The sequence below is a fragment of the Macrosteles quadrilineatus genome, unplaced genomic scaffold (assembly GCF_028750875.1).
Source record: "Macrosteles quadrilineatus isolate MER2022 unplaced genomic scaffold, UCM_ALF_1.0 Scaffold_2__2_contigs__length_208266976, whole genome shotgun sequence".
In the NCBI taxonomy this organism is placed as follows: Eukaryota; Metazoa; Arthropoda; class Insecta; order Hemiptera; family Cicadellidae; genus Macrosteles; species Macrosteles quadrilineatus.
In genome coordinates this window covers 145,411,922-145,432,361 of record NW_026542595.1, presented here as the reverse complement: position 1 = coordinate 145,432,361, position 20,440 = coordinate 145,411,922, and the positions used below count along the sequence as shown (strand labels likewise).

Here is a 20,440-nt window from a genome sequence, read left to right as displayed (position 1 = left end):
CCAATGCCATTATTCGTTTGATTTTATTTTTCAGGTGGCATCGGACAATCCATTGCGAAGTCTCCAAGTTGTCAAGATTCGCGACAGACTTCAACGTTGGCAACTATCTGGTAGGTTCATAAATTTGGCTATCGAACTAAGCAAATTTTCTTCACTTGGAAAAGAAACACTCAAAACCAGAAATTGGTTTGATTACAGCACTTTTAAAATTATGCGTTCCTATGTCTATGCTATCTTAAAAAAGGAAAATGTTATGTGCGAAGTAAAATAATTAGTAAAATAGTCAAACTCATTACCTTAACGGACGTAACGGGCATTACAGTTACCTTAATTTTTAGACATAATTTTGTATATGCTGTCTGGCTCTGGCATTAGAATAGACCGCAGTACCCCCTGCTCGTCGTAAAAGTCGACTAAAAGGGGGGGGGGGGAGCGCAACAATTATTTTAGCGTCTCATCTGCATACCAACATTTCCGGTTTAAAATCAATAGACAATTTTTTCCCCCCAAATCACTTTGGTCTATTGTTGTGTATGGCTCCGTGTCCTTCTTTCCCTCGATGCGATGGACGTCCGTTTTCTTGCACATCCCAGGCTGCCCTATCATCCGGCGAAAATCTCTTTGGCCGTAGTAGTGCCGAATGGCGACCGGATAGAGGATCCTGTTGCGCCTTTTGGGGAGCTGTGCCGAGACTACTGCCTTTTCTGGAACGTTCTGGGTTTTGGGCATGGCATGGAGTATAGCCGTGCATGAGGTGAACCAGGGTGACATTCTCACGAGGTCACAGCATAGGGGGGAAGATTTTGAAAATATGGCAGAAAACAAGCAAAAAGAAAACGTTTCAATTTTGCAAGAAAAAACTTCGGGTTCCCTAACCCCAAAAACAGGCAGAAACGACACCTGAAGTGGACTTCGACCCGTTTAGGAGGAGCTCACGTTTGAGTCGCTCCCCTGTTCGCGCCCGTCCTTTCACTCCCAGTTCCGATTCATCGCCTCTCTCGGAAACTCTGCCAGAGCAGGGCAGTGAGAAAACGGCCTCGCCATACGAGGCCGTGATTAGTACTGTAGAAAGCACCAGCCAAGCGGGAAAATCCCTTAATAAAACGCAAACTATATGAAGTAAAAACATCGAAAAACTCTATAAGAAAAAAAACAATAATTGATTTGTAGTTATCTTAATGGTACCAACCCCTTTACAATAATCCCTTGAATAACATGAGTTTTGTTGGAATTTGTATTTTAGGTGGCCAGAGACATAATCAGCAGCATGGCATACGATAAATCTATGACAGAAAAGTCATGATCTCACGTCCTGACCCATCACTAAATCAATACAGTTTACATCAATTTACCGGCTCGTCACATGATTTGTTGTTACATTCTACAATCAGACCCGAGGCCTATGGGGAAGGTCATAATACAAAATTAAATTTCAATTATTCATCATTTCCAGGGATCCTTCCAGCCCAGGTCGGCCTCCACCTCGGCCTCCGAAGACCAAACCTCCTCCAGCCCCGGAGGATCTTCCAGCCAGCCTCAAGAGACCAAGGCCGTCCCCATCAATGCCTGTTATTGGCCTTGGGCGATGTGACTGCGATAGCACTAACTTGGTAGGGTTGTTTTTGTTTTCAAAGATTTTTGCGAATACAAGTTTTTTTCTGTAGAATCTATTTTGTTAGGAATATCTTTCGCTTTTAATTAGGTCATTCACTGTAATTATGATAAAGGCCTAGTTACTGAAATTGATTTGTTTGTTTCCTCATTATCATATTTATCTAGCATGCATTTATGTTTCAAGATGGACAATATAATATTTATTTTGTATTAAAATGTGACATAGCCTACTGCTCTGCTGAATGACCAGATAAATCGTTAAATCATTGAATATCCTAAGTAGCATGAAAACAGTTTGAACTGGTACTGAAACAGTACTATATTGTACACCAGTTATATTGTAATACCAGTCACAACACTTTGTATTAAAGCTGTTTTTATACAAGTTATAAAAAATTTTAAAACCAGTCACAAAACTTGTATTTAAACTGTTTTGACACAAGTTTTAAACAATTTTAAAACCAGTCACGTAACTTGTATTAAAAATGTTTTGATAAGAGTTTGAAACAATTTTAATACAGTTCGTAACAGTTTCACAACCAGTCACAAAACTAATATTAAAGTTGTTTTTATACTAGTTTGAAACAATTGTTATGCAATATTACTACAGTTTACAATTAAGTACAATTATTCAAAAATTGTATGACACGTTTTCCAATCTGGGATGCCAGATCTGAACTCATTCCAGTTCTGGCATCTAGATCCGAGACCTACCTTTGAAATATATACCCTCACACAATTGACTGTCTTCTGATTTTTATTTGTTTAAATTAATTTATTTTTACAAGTTTATTTATGAATGAGAATGCATTGAATTTAAAGTGAGAAACAATTAATGCTATGATAAAAATTTTAATATCGAAAGTAAAAAAAAAACAAAAAAAAACAGTTTAACCGAAAACAAATAAAGGTTAGGATGCAATTTAATTCCTAACTTATGGAGATTGCATTATACCCCTTTTGAGTGAAAAATGTTTGAAAATGTTCACTGTTTTATACTTATACTACAATAAATATAACCATAAATATATTTATTTTTTTGCGTGTAAAATATATATATAACTATATATAATATATATACTGAACGTAATTAGTTAAAAACAATTATGTAGTAAAAAAAAATGTTATTCCCTAATTTTAATATACATTTATACACAACCTTAAATTCTTCTATTTAAGCAAAGAATTTAATTTCTTTAAAATCAAGTATCCAGATCAGGACCCAGATGACAAAAAAACCCGATATTTACCTTACATACACCTATTGTACAATTTAAATATAACAACGGTAGTAAATATGGGTAATATTATACTAATCATTCATTATACTGTATTTGTTATCAATATATATCATTATACCTTTGCTATCAAACAGCCTCAAATATAATGTCACGTAATTGGGCTTTATTAATAATACATTCTTGAAATGACACAATGTCAGAGAAAAATCTTATTTGAGTTAAATTATGAGGCCTAATACAGCTTCTCAGTTCGACATGTAGCAGCCGTGGTGTCTGGAGTCATTGGTTCTAATCCCGGCCGATTTAATGAACATTTTGCAATATTTTTTTTTTACTTTTTAATTTTATTTTATTTTTAATGCATAGTTAATATGATTCAATGTTTTGAATCAAGCTACAAATTGTTTTGTAACAAGCTACAAATTATTTTGAAAGAAGCTACAAATTGTTTTGAAACAAGATTAAAACTGTTTTGATACAAGTTTAAAACTTTTTTTTTAAACAAGTTTAAAACTGTTTTGATATTGTTTTACAACAGTTTCAAGCTTGTATTGATACTGAAAAAATTCCAAATAAAACTTGTATTGATTCAGTTTTAAAACAAGTGTACAACAGTTTTGTAATTGTTTTGAAACATATTTCACACTACTTGGGAATCATTGAATTTTGGATAATTTGAAGTATCCAGTATGAACTAGATGTAGCCTATCTAACTATGTATAAAAGTAAAACGTGTTACAGTCCTAATTCTGTTTTCTCTATAAATGTTTTTGTTACTGTAATGGATTAGTTTTTTGTTACTGGAATAGTCATAGTTTAACATACGTTGTATTTTTAGTAGAGAGTTGGTGTATTCGTAACAAATCAGTAAATTAACATCAGTGTAATCTGAGTTGGTGGTTCTACTAAACTACGTTAATTTTCATTTTAAAACTACAACTCTAACATGGGAATGGAAAGTTTGATCAATTATCAATAATTATCAAATAATTTAAGATGGGGCGCCACAATTTTAAACCAAATATGAGTGAATTATGAGTGTAGGATGAGTAGGGGGGGGGTAGTGGGGGGGTAGTGGGGGGGAGGGGTAGTGGGGGGGGGTGTGATCTTGTAGTCTTGTTAGTGACTAAGGCCGACATGTTCCTTAGACACTGGCAACTACGGGACATACAGTTTATAATGGAATCCGAACTACATTTTTCCTTGTAATTAACGAATTTAGTGCAGACGTTAATCCACACCAGGGAGCATCGCATCCACAGTGCATGCCTATAAATATCCACAATTTGTGACCTCCTAGTAGCTGGATTACAGGACGACACCACCGTCCCAGTCTCACTTATCTAAAGTTAAAGTTACTACCTAATTAAGAGTAATTTTTAATTTTTTATTAACAGAATTAATGTTTAAAAGCTGCCTTTTTGACGTCTTCTAGATGACTATATGAAATCCATTGACTATAAATCGACTATAAATTCATTAACTATATGAAATCCATGTATAATGGTTATTTATAGTAACCACGGGCCTGCGGTGCTTGAGGTCACGGGTTCAAATCCCGCCAACCACCAATGTATTTTATTTATGTGATAATGCCGATACCCTCCAGGAATAGCCTGGAGTAATGTGGAAAACAGTTCCGGGCTAGAACCTATGGTCCTAGGATGTGAAGGTGGGATATAAAAAAGGTGTATTTGTATAAAGTGTTAACCTGTCTAATAGTGTTCAAAGAAATTTTTTCAAATGTATTTTTATGATAGTACCAACGTGTAAGGTGCAAAACATTCGAGAAATTATTCAAATTGGGATTTATTCTCCATATGAACCCATGGTTAATACTTATCACTTTTACAGGTAGAAGAATATTATGACACACCACGAAGTTTCAAGAGCACTATCCTTGAAGAGCCTGAGAGGTAATATAGAAAGATTCTATTTCCAATACAATTTAAATTTTCTTTGTCATAACTTTAGGTAAATCTGTAATTTTATCAGCGTTTGGGAACGGTAGAGACTTGAAACTCTGTTATAAAATCGGATTATTTTTTATAAGAACTTTAATTTCCAAATAAATAATTATTGATTTTTGCAACTTTATTATTACTATAATTTAGCCCAATAATGAATAATATACTTGGGTTAATCTTTGAAACGATAATGAATACATTCCCACATATAGTATTTTAAACTAGCATTCAAATTAGTAAAACAGTATGAGTGTAGAATGGTATAAGATGATGCGTGTAGCCTTTTTACTGACTAAGATCGTCCTTTTCATTAGTCAGGATCAATTATTCGTGATCAGGAACGGATGTGTCTAATATGAAAAGAGTATGCATTTGAACATATAATTAGTTTGCTTTATATTTTAACAAACATGTTTTGTTTTACAGATCAGATACTAACTCTCATTGCGTAGACAAAACCGTCTGCAATTGTCAAGCCAACGCAAACACAGGGATAAGTCAATCTTTCTCCGTAAACCAGGTAAAAGGCAATGAGCAAACTCACCGATACTATCTGTGAGAGATTCATTTCGTCACAATGCCAATATTGTTATTTTGAACTGCCATGTTCATTTCTTACCCTTATCTTGGTGATATTGAAAGCTATTTAATTTATCAGTTTGTGGAATTATAAATAAAAATATCTAATTGTAATCAGTAAAAAAATTATTCAAATTATTGTAAATTTCTAGTGTACCACTTTATTATGCTTTAAGGACGTAACGATAAATTTATAAAACAATTATTCGAATATAAATATATTTTGAGTCAGCAACGCTACCAGATTTTTTATATTTTTATTTCCGAATTGACTCTCTGGTAATGCAAACCGTAGTCAAACCATTTTTTACTTTTATTTCTAACAAAATGGCATTAGCATTGATTATGTCATTAGTATTCATCTATTTTAAACAAACTAAAACCATATTTTTTCTTAAATTTATTTTGTTGTCTAATTGTATACTGACAATGTATACATGTTCTATAAAACAAAACAAGGAAAACATTTTTACCAATTTAAAAAAAAACATCGTTCATATTTATTTCACAATGTTCGATTTGTTTCAGTCACTTCTTCAGCTAATGGCCAGAGGAACTTCACATACAAGTTTTCCTAAATCTCAGCAATCCATGAATTTTCACAACAAATTCCATGTGTACCAAAACGATGAAGAACCTTCAAGTCTTTCGTCAGATCCAGGGTGGCAGACAGAGTCTTGCAAACAGGAATCCCATTCCAATTGCTCTTGCTATATGAACGTAAAAGCAAACACTATGTGCCAAGCAAGGAGATGTGTAAAATCAGTGACCTTTTCTGACCTTCCTAAACACGTACAAACACCAAACTATGTAAACATTGACTTTGCCGAATCACTTAAATATTACGAAAACTGTAAAGATTGTTATAAGAAATTGCTCTGCGAGTTTGACGGTGATCGTGAGCTTAGTTTCAATTCTGAGTGGCTTGATGGCTTTTGTAGGAATTGTTCAATCAGGCAGAATAATTTAAGGCAAATAGGACAATCAAATAGTGTGGATGATACTCGCGGGTACATCAAAATGTCGTCTTTAGCAAACATAACAAAAAGAAATGATGAAACGTTACCCACCAGAGAAACTCCAGTATATGTCAAGTCTTTCTTCAAGTCGAGATCTAAAAGTTCGATTTGTTTACACAGTATATGTAGGCAACCAAAGGATTATAAAATTAGAGCAATTAGTGATCCTGAAATTCACCTTATTCCAAATAGTCTAAAACGTCCGAAAATCTCTCTGTCCAAACTAATAGACTTTATACGAAACCTCCGTCCAGTCACCGCTCAAGAGATCCAAAGACATGCGAGAAAATCGAATTTATCCAACGTCAAAACCCGTTTAGAAGAATCTCAATATCATTCTGATGACACTATATCATCAGATACCATGGTCAACACTGCCAACGACATCAGTGTCAAAGGATCTTTGAATTCTTTGTGCAGTGAAGCTTCGAGGTTCCCAGGAAATAAGTTCTTGTCTGTCTCTGAGCTCAATTCATCTTTGTCGTCCGTACCTGGGAAACTTGAAGGTAAAGAATCTGATATAGAAAAGTACAAAGAACACTTAAGAAATCTTCAGCTTCCACACTTCCCGACTGATCTCAACGTTACAAACAGCCCTTGTTTGTCAGCTTTAAGGAGATCTTGCACCGTCAGCTTTAAACCTGGACACAATCGTGATTCTTCAAGCTCCAACGATTCTGGAGTGTCAACCGCTTCCTTGAGGCTCAGAAGAACTGACTTTACCGAGTTTGAAATGCCAATTACCACTTCTCTCTCCGCCAAGCTACTTAGAGAGTACGCACTCAGACAGATGAAAAAGTCCTCCAGTGACTTGAGTCTCCCTAGAAGATCCAAATCGATTGACCCTCTAGGGGAACTGGTGTTTCAGTTTCAAGAATCTTCTAGTTCAGCGAAATCTACATCTGCTCTGCTCACAGTTGTCGATGGAAGAGGTAGGTTGTGTATTTTATAATCAGGTTAATTACTGATGTATTTATGAGGTAATTTTCGATACCAAATTATTTATTTAACAATTACTGATGTGTCTAAGCTCTTGTGATATTACGAGGCTTTACCCGTTGCTACAAGCAATTTATTTATCCGTGTAAGGATAGACCACACGTAAATGCACCTAAAACATAGATAACTAACTGGTATTCTATTTTACATTCATAATAAAGTTACCAATGTAGGGGTAAACAAACAAAGACTTGTTTGGAAGACATTCGTTTTTTATAAATCTTTGGTTTGAAGAAGCAGTCCTTACAACTCATCTACTTAGACGACTTAAGGAAACTCGTCTACTTATTTGGTACATAGCTTAGTATACAGAATTATTATCTAGGATAAGGAAACATAAAGTTAAAAGTTTATCCTACTATATTCTCCTTTTAAGATTATGTATACCAATCATTCCAGAAAAATATAGAAAATGCCTATACTTTGAATTGCTTTCTTGACAAGGAAACCATTTAATTTTGATAATTTGTTGAATTCTTTTTCAATAAAAGAGGTTAGCTTCCTCTTTTTCAATAAAGAGGTTAGCTGCCTCTTTTAATCTTGCATTTGCTCGTCCACATAGGCTCTGTCCCTATGCGTGGAACGTATCCAGCAAAGCGAGGGGTGAGCCGTTACAATACAATGGTGAACTTTACTGATAAAAGGCAGCAGCAGTGACCAGGATCCGAACCCACGACATCACTGTTTAAACTTAATTTCACCTAATTATTTAATTTTATATATTTTAAAATATTTATTTTGTTATTTTACAATATCTCTCATACAAATTATACAAGATATGTACGGCGTACACGAAAAGAAAAGATCAAAAGTAAAGAAAAGATAGAACTTATAAATTTACAAGTGAAAAATAATAAATAATCGTTTGTTGTACAAAGTACAAAAAATCCCCAGAACACGATAGTTACACTATGATTATGTAATGTCCACTTTACACATTAAGATAACTTATACTACTCCTGCTGTCACAGAGGGGAAGATACTGAGGTTTATAGACGCACCGAGTACCAGCAGCGGGACATCAGACTTGTCAGACTATATGGACAACCTGTCTATATCATCCTACAGCTCCAACGAGCATACCAGGTACAGACAGCCCTAGTTTTGCTTATTAAAAATTGGATGTACGTTTAAAATATATATATATATATATATATATATATATATATATATAACACCGAGGGATGCAATTAGTCGTGAGAAATATAAGTGTGTCGGTTAATATGCTATGTGCAGCTGTTTAACTGAGTTATACCAGATAAGGGCACATTATGTTTCCAAAAGATCGTTTATTTTCCTAATAAAATATTTTCTTTTGTATAACTTTTGTTTTAAATTGGTGCTTAGTCAATAATGGATTATGGTTCGACCATTTGGACAACTCGGTCCGGTGTAAAAAATAAAAACTGCCTCTTTGGTAGAGTCAAACTGATCACCTACTGTTAAATTGGCTTTATTCCATAACCAAAACCTCACTGAAATTAACTTTTAGGAAAAAAATTTTAAATTGTGTACAAAATTATAATAATTCATGCAAATTGTTATCTCATTGTTGGAAATAGTTATTGGTTCACCAGTCCTTATTTTGTATGTTGTTCACTAGAACTTCAAGATGTCCTGTCACAACGTTGAAACCACGTTCTGGAAAGGAGTACCACAAAGTCGGCCATTTAAGCCTGCAGCCTACAAAAGAGGTAAACAGATAAGTACAAATCAATTCTCTCCATACCGGGGAGCGAGCTGGTCTAGTGGTAGAGCGCGGGACTTCAGTCCCTGAGGTCCCGGATTCAAATCCCTCCAAATCACAAATGGATTTTATCCAAGTGATAATGCCGCAACCTTTGGTCTAGCCTGAAGTAATGTGAAAAACAATCCCAGACTCTAGCCTAGCGTCTTAGGTCAAAAAATAACCAATACCAATCAATCAACCTATTCCTGGGCATAATCAGGGCAGTTCAAGATTCGTTCAAGATTTTTTATCTTCTCATATGCTAATTATATTTGAATTTACATATTTTAAATGCCAAAAATATCCATGAATTCTTTACGGAAAGATTGTAACTTAAATTAATGTTTTACAAAATTCTCCGATTTTCGAAGCCTATTTCAAATATTATGAATTGAAATATTTGTGAATGCCTGGTCTCTTTTTGGTCGAACTAACTAGTTTGTAAAACATAATTGATGGCATTTTACGTTTATTTAAAGTATAAGTATGAAATCTAACAAAGTATCACATTTTTATTTCATAACTTCTTGATCAGTATCATTCGTGTTACTAAATGATTACCTAAAAGTACAAAAATACGTCAAATAACATAATATATGTACCCTTATACTGTTTACTAATATGACGATAAATATATATAAAATATGGTAATTGGTGATCATTTTCGATTGGACACTCCACTCATCATCAAACCCAATAGGCAAATTGTGATTAAACAGTATAAGTGTAAAATAAATTTATAACATAACAAGTCTTATTTGACGTATTTTGTACTTTCAGATCTATACTTTAAACAGTGTCTATTAACATAATGCTTTAAACAATCGACGTGCTGCTATGTATCCATTGTTTACAAGTTTAAATAATTTTCAGGATGGGTCTTGTGATTCCCAGGATCAATCGTCCGTGTAGTGGAGAAGAAGAAGAAGAAGAAGACACTGGCTGTGATAGTTTAGGTTAACGAAAAGTCTTACTTATTTTCAACCAGCAATACTTCTTTGGGATGTAATTTATACGATGCAATAATAAAGCAATCTCATTTATTATCTTTAACGATTCTATAAAACCTCTTATATAATAAAATGCATCTTGTAATTTGTAAGCAAATAAAAAAAGAGATTATCTACTTATACAACATCAAATGGATTCAATTGATATACTTCAATCTCTAAAGACGACTGACTGAACCAACAGATTTCATTTGAAAAGAAATGCCTTTTCGTAAAGGTTTAAAGATGAATAGTATTACTCTACAAGTTTTGTCCCTGAAAATCAAAGTTTCGATTTCTAATAGGCCTAAAGATAATCATTTATTTACAATTTATGAAATATGTGCAGATTTAAAACCACTGGTATGGTACTAAAGTTAGTTGAGGTAGCTTTAAAAGTTTAAGGTAAAAAAGTTTAATTTAGGGTAACTAAATTGGATTATTCTACATTAAAATTTTATTCATTAAAATACCAATAGTGTATCACAATGACGAAGTCATGTTTTTAGTTCTTTTTAATACCATGTCCTTTTAAATATTTGGTACCATGAATACTTTCTGTTTTAAATTTGTAATTTTAATTTTTTTTTATGAGATGTAGTAACTCTTAATACTCAACTAAAAAATAAAAATATGAAAAATTGCTTAAAAACTAATATTTATATTAACTTATCAATCAAGGTTTAGTGCTTGAGAATACTTATTGATATTCATATAAATTGTATTGGAAGATTGTATTTTGAAACAACAGTTAAGCTACATCCTAACTATTATATATTTTGATCTCCAACAAACTTATCACATATTCAAAAACTTGTATATTTTTAATACAATGAGGTTGGATGTTTTTGTAGAAAGGTGTAACCATTATTGTCTCAAATGATTGTATCTGCTTACGACTAACTGGAGTGTTAATACGGTTGTGACATATCAACCTAACATAATATTGGCAACATGTGAGTATGTCAAATGTTATATTGATATGCTTTATATGTCCAATGTCGCCATAGGTAAGCGTCGTCTTGGAGACAATCTTTGTGCGGTTGACACCGTTGACTCTGACACAATTGTATCCTACAGTGACAATCCTCTAACTTACATACATTTTAGACGTGCGTTAGACTATAAAAGTGTTACTCAAAGCCATGATGTAAAACATTTTATTAGAGATCGTAGGACTTAAAAAGGTGAATAATACACCATGAGGTTAAAGTTTTATTGAAAATGAGACATCAATATTGCCAGTAAGAGCATAAGCAAGACCAACTACTTCAAGAAATGTAAAAATAAAATATCTAAAAGGCTCTACTTGCCCCTTAGGAAGATATAGCGTTGTTCTCGTTCAAATTTTCCTAACTGTCCCTAGTCTATGATTCCTACGTCAATTATGTTAAGTCACAAAAAAACTCTAAAGAAGAGATTGAAAAGTTAAAAAGAATAAAGTCACAACTTTAAAGATCGTCAGTCCCAACTTTAAAGATCGTCACTCTATAAATGAGCAGACATTGCTACAGCGGGAGGTGCCTTATTATAGATAATTTGTTAAAGGTACTAAGACACCTATTCTCTACCCGGGTGAGAAATCTTACCCAGTGACTGTGAACAAGAAAGTTCCTTACCCACTAAATAAATAAATCATTTCTATCCCTGGGAAAAAAGATAATAATATTGTGAACACCATTTTTCACTGGCTGTAACTTCACAACAGTTTCAGATGCTATAATAATAGTTCGAAATGCTATATTAGTAATTCCTCATCCGAAAACTCCATAACTATGACTGACTTTCTTCTTTACTGGTGGCGTATTTCCTGCTTCCACTGTGCCCACCAACAAAATATCTGACTCAAGTTAACCACTTACCGAAAATCTTAATCTGAATCGGCGTGCACTTTGGACCGCGATGTTAAGATGACTGTGGAATAGATTCCCCACATGGAGAAGTAGGTGTCTCCGGTCAAGGCCCCGCTTTAAATCCACGACCATCATGAACAATTGGAACTGTTGTAAGTTCATCAAAAATATTGCCACCTCATGAGAATTTCAAACACTAAAATACTCATCCATTTCCTAAAGAAAACTGTCTGCGATGACTTTATGTTTGAATCTTGACGAAGATACTTTCACTGTCTGTTGTGATAAAATATAATTAAAAAATGTATTCTAAAACTGATTAAATCGATTTTTTTCTCATATATTTTGTGTATGTACGTTTAGCAAGTAACTCTAATTTATGACAGTATGTGTATACAGTATTTTACTTTATAGGAAAATAAATGCTCAAATCAGAAACTTACTAATTTATAGATTGTATATTTTGTAAGTCCGAACACGTACATTGTTTACCAGCGATACATGTTCCCAGTGATTGGCTGGATTTGCCCGAAGCACGTTCTGTCTTGTAGTGCTCAGATCAGCTGATGACAACCATCCCATTAGCGGGTTCTCTCTCACTCTGGATTCATTTTTATTACTAAGGTACCAAAATATTGTTCTTTTATTCAATTTTGTGTGTAATGGTTATTTAAATCTTGGTATTGCAAGTAACCTCTAAAATTTGATACATTGGATTGTTAGTCCATAGCTGAAATCAGGATTGGTTTCTAGAATCGAACATTGGATTCGAACCAGCAACCTTCAGATTTTAAGGCGAGCACTATAAGTAATAAGCTAATCAGAGAATTGTTTGAGTCTTTCTAACTTTTTTTAGTCTGGGCATACTAACAAAACACATATTTTAGGGGGAACAACAGTTAAAACTGTTTATACTGCCAAATCGAATCATGTTACAAATTAAGATACCGATTTACTAAGTTACAAGTAAAAAAGTACTGATTTGTTATCTACTGTAAGCTATAATACAGGGTAGTAATGATAAAATTTTGTTTAAACCTATCTTAGGTATCTCACTAAGACTTCAAGAACATTGTCTTCAGTTTGTATATGTAACCAACCTACATCTAGCTAAGTTTGAGTTTTTGGATATCCCGTGTTAAAGCACTAGTAAATTTCACAAGTATTTATCGTTAAATATCTAAGTGGTTGCTGTACAGTTCAAATTAGTTTTATGATGGGTTAGCCTCTGGATCGAAAATTGCAATATAAAATGGTTTATGTTACCTTTTGCGTCGAACGATCCTTGATGTAGTAAATGATAACTACAGCTGTTTCATGCCGCTGGGGCACATCTTCAGGTTGTAGAACGTCAAGATAAAGCTATTTTATCTCGACGTTCGACAACCTGAAGATGTGCCCCAGCGGCATGAAACAGCTGTAGTTATAATTTACTACATCAAGGATCGTTCGACGCAAAAGGTAACCTAAACCATTTTATATTTCAAATTAGTTTGAACCTTAACCATTAAAAAATCTCAAATTACTAAAATTTCAGCATTACAAACTGGCTTGGAATAATCATCGTACACATACGAGACATTTACGTTTTATTTTAAATGGAAATTAAAAATATATGTACACTATTTACAGTTGGATACTAACATTTTAAAGGAAATATTTCAACTTTAACAATTACACTGTATTAGACAAAGTAGAAGATTCCGTAGTCTCTTCAGCATATTTAGTACTTGGATTATCTGTAACCAATGTAATATTATTTCCACTTAAATCTCCAACAGTTAGTTTGTGGAGAACCGTAGTATTAGTGATAGTGATCTTTGTTCTGGTTCCATTTATGACGCTCTCACTAACACTGGAAGATGAAGAATTAGATATGTCTTTGATTCCGTTGCCTGATGAAGACACCTCATTGTTTTCTTCATTTACGGAATTTTGTGAAGTGGAACTTTCTTGGACCCAGGCTCCTTCGCCTTCTTGGATCGCTTCCCCGCCGGACCCTGGGTACGGGGTGTCGCAGGTTGGGAGCCACAGCCTCGTCAGCTCGTCCAGCTCCTCCTTGGCCGATTGTACTGTAATGTAGACAATCTCCTGAAGTGCCCTCAGTATCCCCTGCAGAGTCTCTTGGTAGTCAGGTACTTGGTAGTCATAAGGAGCCTCTGTAGGCTGGTAGCAGTCCGGCTCGGGGAAGAAGAATGGCGAACAGTTTGTCTGGAAGTAAAAAGACATTTTATTATATTGTTATATGACCAATAGAGAAGGTGGAGCCACCTAGGTGTGTATTGTAACACAAATATAAATGAATTGTGAGTGCAGAATGAAGTGAGATGTCTTTTGTACTGACGAATATCAGCTGTTTCATTAGTCAGGTTCAGAAACATCTGGGTCCGGTTTTGCTGAAATGAACTGTGAGTGTAGAATGATGTGATATGTCTTGTGTAGCCTTGTAACTGACGAATATCAGATGTCTCATTAGTCAGGACCATTTATTAAAACTAGAGGTCAGTCCAGTGGTCGAAAAGTCGACCAAACATATTTAACGCACAGAATTCTATATTTTCACCCCACACTGTAAATAAAACATGTGATTGGAATTTATTGAATTTGTCTTGATACTCTGTTTATATTTTGTCACCATTATGGCAACCCATAAGGTTAATGTTATTTTTTTCAAATTCATTTTTTATGTGCTTATTTTTGAGCCTATTTTAAACGGTTACGTAGCGAAGGACAATTCACTGTGTACAAATATGAAAACTGATAGAACACGAAACAAAACAGTGTGCAACGTTAATGGTGTTTGTGTTTTTGGTTTTGTATTGAAATTATTTGTACTCATTTTTAATAGAACGGAAATCAATCTTCGAAAACTATATTTAACATAATGTTCCTGCTATAAATTACCTTATAGTTTATTTGTAAATATATATAAATTAGAATTTTAAATCCCTTTCAATATTGCATTCATAGTTTTCTGAGGATTGAACCCACCGACAAATTCTGTGAATGTGGTGAGGTAAGGCCTCTCTGTTTGTACTGATAAACAATAAACGTAATTGTCCACTTTTCTTAATTTTACAAAAATATATAAAATCCAAAAGTAATTAAAAAACTATTTTTCAGACCCTTCATAAAACAATGCAAAAAAGATTAAAAATTCCCTTGACAATAAACTCGTCATCAAACCATTGAACCACGATATTACCTAACTAATCCTTGTTTACAGCTTACGGGTCTTTGTTTTTACCGAATTAACTGCAAAACTAATTGTCATAAATGATTACCGTCATTAATTAATGCTTTAAGCGGTTTACAGAGGATTATCATAACCACAACGTCACAAAGCCCGCCGCAGCTGTCTGTCGTCACAGTGTTTGGTCTTCATTTACATGAACCAACATATGACCAGTGTGGTGAGGAAACTGAAAACGTTCGATAATGTTCTGTGGTACAGTAACATTCAAGTTGTTATGTTTATTATTCGTTAATTGTTTATTTTCTGTGAAACAGCTTCCTATACTATGTGCGTTTTACATGTCTTCAGTGGTCTGTGTTGTCAAAATATCATAAATCAAAAATAATATCTAAATTTACAAAATAATTTCTCGATTTTTTAATCTTTAAATTTAAAGAATCTCGATTGATTGTTAGTTTGATTTCATTAATAATTACACACGTCAAATTATATGTATCAGAGAAAGATAAAATGTATTAAGTTTTTCTTTATTTCAACGCTATTAAATAGCATGTAAAAATAGTAGATACAGGTTCGATGGATCAATGTTTAAGTAATTCGGAAACTGTGTCAATTAAAAAGAATGATTTCAACCAAGGTTTGATCCTTAAAAATAAAATAAAACATTTTAAAATGAACTTTAAAATTAATATAAACTTTAAAAACATTGGTTGCCAGTTTATTTATTTTACTATTATACGTATAGAAAATTTTTTTTATTTTTATTTTCTACATAATCTGTCGATAGTATAGTGCATCTCAATGAAAGATTTTCAACATAAAAAGTTATTTGAAAACTTATACTCAAAAAATATAAGCTTTTAAGGACTTTTAACACACTGATATCAATATCTTATAACATCTTGCATCTTATTACATCTAATCAATATCAAAGTAATATGAAACAATTCACCTGGAAAACAAAACTAATTATTGCGCATACGCTTAGCACACTAAACTTAAGAACCAAAGAAACTCTCACAAAGCTTTTGCCACTCAGTTAATTCGACTTGAGGATTAATCGCAGTAAACAATAATAACTGGAATTCAGACTGTATAGAATTTATGAACATTGATTCAACCGAACGTCTATGCAACATTTGTAACAATGAACAACAACAATGAGCAATCATCAGATAACACTTGAACGTCTCAATGAACAGCTGTTAGTCTGACCTAATTTGAGATTAAAGACAGACTGGGTATTCAGACTTGGTTAAGATGACAATAAGGCAACTTGTTTTATTGGTAGGTTTTAACAATTCATTCACATTTATTTGTAAAAAGTAATTTCAAAAAACTTATTCAAACTTTTAGTACCAGAAGTTTGTGTTTTTACATGTTTTCTGGTAGTTTTATTTCTTTATTCCACGTAATGGTTTGTGTACTAAATATCACAAAAACTTACTACATCAAAATCAACTAAGTATACTCAGAGATATAAGAATTGATTCGGATTAGGAGCGAAGTACATCTAACCAAATTATTTACTTTTTGAATAATATATATTATTTCGTAATTTCTTCGTTTATTACACGATATTCTTTCATGTCAAACTTTCAGTTATTGTGTAACAAAAACAAAAATAATTAATGGAGTTATCACTCATTTTTTCGCCTTAGATAAAATGTGAATATTTTCTTTACTATTTAAGTGCTGTATTCTGCATTGGGTTCTAGTTAAAGCAGAATTAAATAGGATTTAACGGTAACAAATGTAAAAAATAAGTACGACGCATATTTAAAATATTTTGAGGGTAAAATAAATTTGTATCATAGTCACCACATTTTTACCCCTGGAAAATGTGTTAAAACTTAAGAGGAATACTGCTTTTAACTTTACTGTATTTACATTGAACGATTACTGAATTTAAAAACTCACCGTTCCTACAAAGAAGAATACACAAAGCAGAGTGAAGAGTGTCCACCGCTCCATGTCTCCTCTAGCACTGCAAGCTTGACACTTCACATGTCTACACACTTCACACCTTCAATCCACACTTCATGTTCGACCTTGGCCTTGGCAGTCGTCTGTTAGCAGGTGGTCGACACTGACTGAACAACACTATAGAGGTGAGAATTCGGGCTAATTAGGTTCTGGTAAGTTGGAGAGCTTAAGTCATCAATTATGTTGGCTATGAGTTAACGTGTGTGACTGCATGGAAAAAAAGGAAAAAAGCGTCTGTAATCTCTCGAAGAAGTGAGATTGTTAAAATTGCAGGTTTTTATAGAAGGCAATTTGCAGTTTCAGTTATTGTTCGATCTGCATACAATCCAAAATAATTTATAATCTAATTTTGATTACGAAAAATGTATTTAGGGTTTGAGTACAAATATTGACTTTTGGATATGCCTACCAAAGTAACCACCCCATCTATTGACTAGATAAAATAAATTATCCTACAAAATAAATAATGTATAAAATGTAGTTTTTAATTGTTGTCAAAATTCTAGTTATTTATTCTGCAATGTTATACAGTAAATAACTAAAACAGAAAAATAAACGCAGAATATCACATTATACACTTATAATAACTTTTTGTGATATCAAATTTTATAATTTTAGATTTAATTTTATTTTTTAGTTTTTTATATTTTATCAAATTTTCCAAATAACTCTGATTTTCACAACTATAACACAAGACAAGAGAATTGCCTTACATAACCTAGACATAGCACATCCACCATTGCACATTTTCCATATTACTTTTGTATAAAATTTTATAATATCCTGTCTAGCACCATGAAGGGTTTGCCCGATTTTAAAAGATTTAAAACCAGTTTATTCAAATTGTTGTCAGATAAAAGCTGCTACAAAATTTGGGACTTTTTCAATTAGTTATTAGTAATTCAAATCAATAGTTGGTTGTAATGGTTGAACCGTAAGTAGTTGTAGGGGAGAAAGGTGGATACATATAGATTATAGCTCTTAATTAATTAGTGCTGTAAATATGCTAAATGTATAGTTATGTTTCATTATTGACTTGACACAATTCATGTATACAAATGTACTGTTTGAATAAAGGATTTTTTATTTGATTTGATAAATCCAAAGAAGTGTTTTTAAGTTATATCTCCTACAGAAGCGACCGATAGTGAATAGCAATAAACCGTTACAAGCTCTGAAACAGATGTCTAGAGAGGATGAAACTTGCTTCAAGAGATTGGCCGAATTTACTTGGAGCACGTTTTTGCTGTGTTTATAACTTCAGGAATGACATTAACGAATTGAGTCATTCACTTGGAATCACACTTAATGTACAACACCCAATAATTAATTAAGAGTAATTTTTATTGTTTTTATTTTAAATTCATTTTTAAATTACTAATGAACGAGTTCCGATGAGTTCTTGTTTTGTGTTTATTTACGATATTAACTTGTTTTATCGCTTCTACCCCTGGCCTTGTTACTGTGAAACTTCAACTTTCTAGCATTAGTAGTGTGTAAACATGTAGCTTATTACCAAAACTCTTCTAGTTTCAATCCCACACATAAAAACTAATATCATATTAACAGATATAATACCATTTTGTTGTTATGAAACTAATTTTTGACACATTATTTACATTTTGTCAAGTAGTTAACTAAAAGCGTTGCAACATTTAGTTTTATTATTATTATTTTACCAACAAATATATCATTGCACATGTTTATTTTTTGTGTTAAACAATCAGGAGTGCTATAAAACAACATAATAATAAATTACCTTTGCTAAGGTTCATTGTTAATAGTAATAACCATTAGAAAAGAGTTATGGTTGATTTTATTTAAAACATGTTTATGTAGAACATATTACTAAATATCCCCTTCCATTTATTTTTACAACACTAAAATAAGTTTTACTTACTACTCCAATCATAGTTTCGTACTCGTTACCTAATATTAGGTGAACAAACATCACTACAAAATAGTGTGGACTGTCCACATTCAACTTATAAAAAATACCAATTGGCTTAAATTGACAAAAAATAACATTGGCAATCTAAAAGGATTAAATTAGCCAATACAACAGCTGTAGTTATAACACAATTGTAACGAGACAATCCGCCCACCACATATATGCAGCGAGAGATCATTAATTTTATTTGCTCGCAAAACACACAAAACAATGCGTTATCTTCCTTCCTGGCGAGTGATTTAGTTGTGTAATCTCTTTATGTGTTTATTCATATAAACCACTTGTTTTCGTTGTTTATGTTATCTTTAAATAACATAAAAAATTCTTTTATGTTGGTTTTTATGTTGTAGATTATGAAAATATGAGTAATATTTATTTTGTAGTTAAAATAATTGTTGGTTTATTTTTTTATCTTGATTGAAACATATATTTCGTAAATGATCGTGAGTGGTATTTGGTAGGATAGGAGAGGGAATCGGTCTAGTAGTAGTGCGTGGGGCTTCGTAGCCCGTTCAGTGTTCGAATCCCTCCAAACTCCAATGGATTTTGTCGATGAGATAATGTTGCAGGCCCTTATGACTAGCAAGAGTAAATGTGTAAAACAATTCCGGGCTAGAACCTAGCGTCCTAAGATGTGAAGGTTGTATGGAGACTGAAATCCATGGAATGTACCCGTTTCCTACAACGAGCACATAATATAAGTAATATAAACCCATAATATAAATATTTATATTTTGTGCTCGTTGGTTTCCTACGGATCGACAATGGTACTGTTTTATTGTAAACTCATTGGATATAAATTGTATATAATTATATGAAAAAAGGTTGCCAGGTGACATTTGTTTACAAGGTGTTTTTCATCTTGAACATGTTTTAATTAGCCTTTAAGTAAGGTTAATATGAGTATAGTAATGTTTTTGTCTGCAACTCTCAAATTATTAGTATTAACATAATGATATATTTTTTATTTACACCAAAGAGGAAATACACACTGAAATGATCCTTCGTACCTGTCTAAAGAGGCTTTCAATGTGGACGAAAATTTGCAGAATTTCCAAAGTTATTACTCATTGAAATATTATTAAGTCACAATTTAAACCCTCTTCGTAAGATAATTCTGGGCATGCTCGTTTATTCTGGATGAACCACTTCAACTTCATTTAACTGCTTTCAAGTGTCCAGAAAAGAGGACGTAAATTATTTACTTAATCAATACAGTATATTTATTAAATATTAATATTAACTTACAAAATAAACATTTTCCGATCCATTGTCGACATTTTCTTGAACATTTTAAGACCGTAAAACTGCATTAAC

General features: G+C 32.8%; 2 protein-coding genes across 2 annotated transcripts in view; one reads left to right on the top strand and one right to left on the bottom strand.

The window, feature by feature from the left end:
* The window catches only part of LOC128984999 (uncharacterized), a 185,376-nt gene extending 177,300 nt beyond the window's left edge, over positions 1–8,076 (top strand). The window contains exons 9-14 of the mRNA XM_054404373.1: positions 35–110; positions 1,454–1,610; positions 4,710–4,771; positions 5,249–5,342; positions 5,930–7,352; positions 7,982–8,076. Coding sequence (XP_054260348.1) covers positions 35–110; positions 1,454–1,610; positions 4,710–4,771; positions 5,249–5,342; positions 5,930–7,352; positions 7,982–8,076 — 1,907 coding nt within the window. The remainder of the gene's footprint in view (positions 1–34; positions 111–1,453; positions 1,611–4,709; positions 4,772–5,248; positions 5,343–5,929; positions 7,353–7,981) is intronic.
* A 5,486-nt stretch (positions 8,077–13,562) lies between these two features.
* LOC128985597 (uncharacterized) lies at positions 13,563–17,206 on the bottom strand. Its single transcript, XM_054405223.1, has 2 exons — positions 17,107–17,206; positions 13,563–14,201 (listed from the first exon to the last, which is right to left on the bottom strand). The coding sequence occupies exons 1-2, from the start codon at positions 17,158–17,160 to the stop codon at positions 13,665–13,667; spliced, it is 591 nt and encodes a 196-aa protein (XP_054261198.1). The 5' UTR covers positions 17,161–17,206; the 3' UTR covers positions 13,563–13,664.
* Positions 17,207–20,440: the final 3,234 nt, after the last annotated feature.

Bases quoted from the DNA above. Each gene is read 5' to 3' on its own strand.
- LOC128985597 (XM_054405223.1), bottom strand. From the start codon at position 17,160: ATGGAGCGGTGGACACTCTTCACTCTGCTTTGTGTATTCTTCTTTGTA. The intron at 14,202-17,106 runs GTGAGTTTTTAA...TTTTACTTCCAG, and splicing joins TATTCTTCTTTGTAGGAACG to ACAAACTGTTCGCCATTCTT.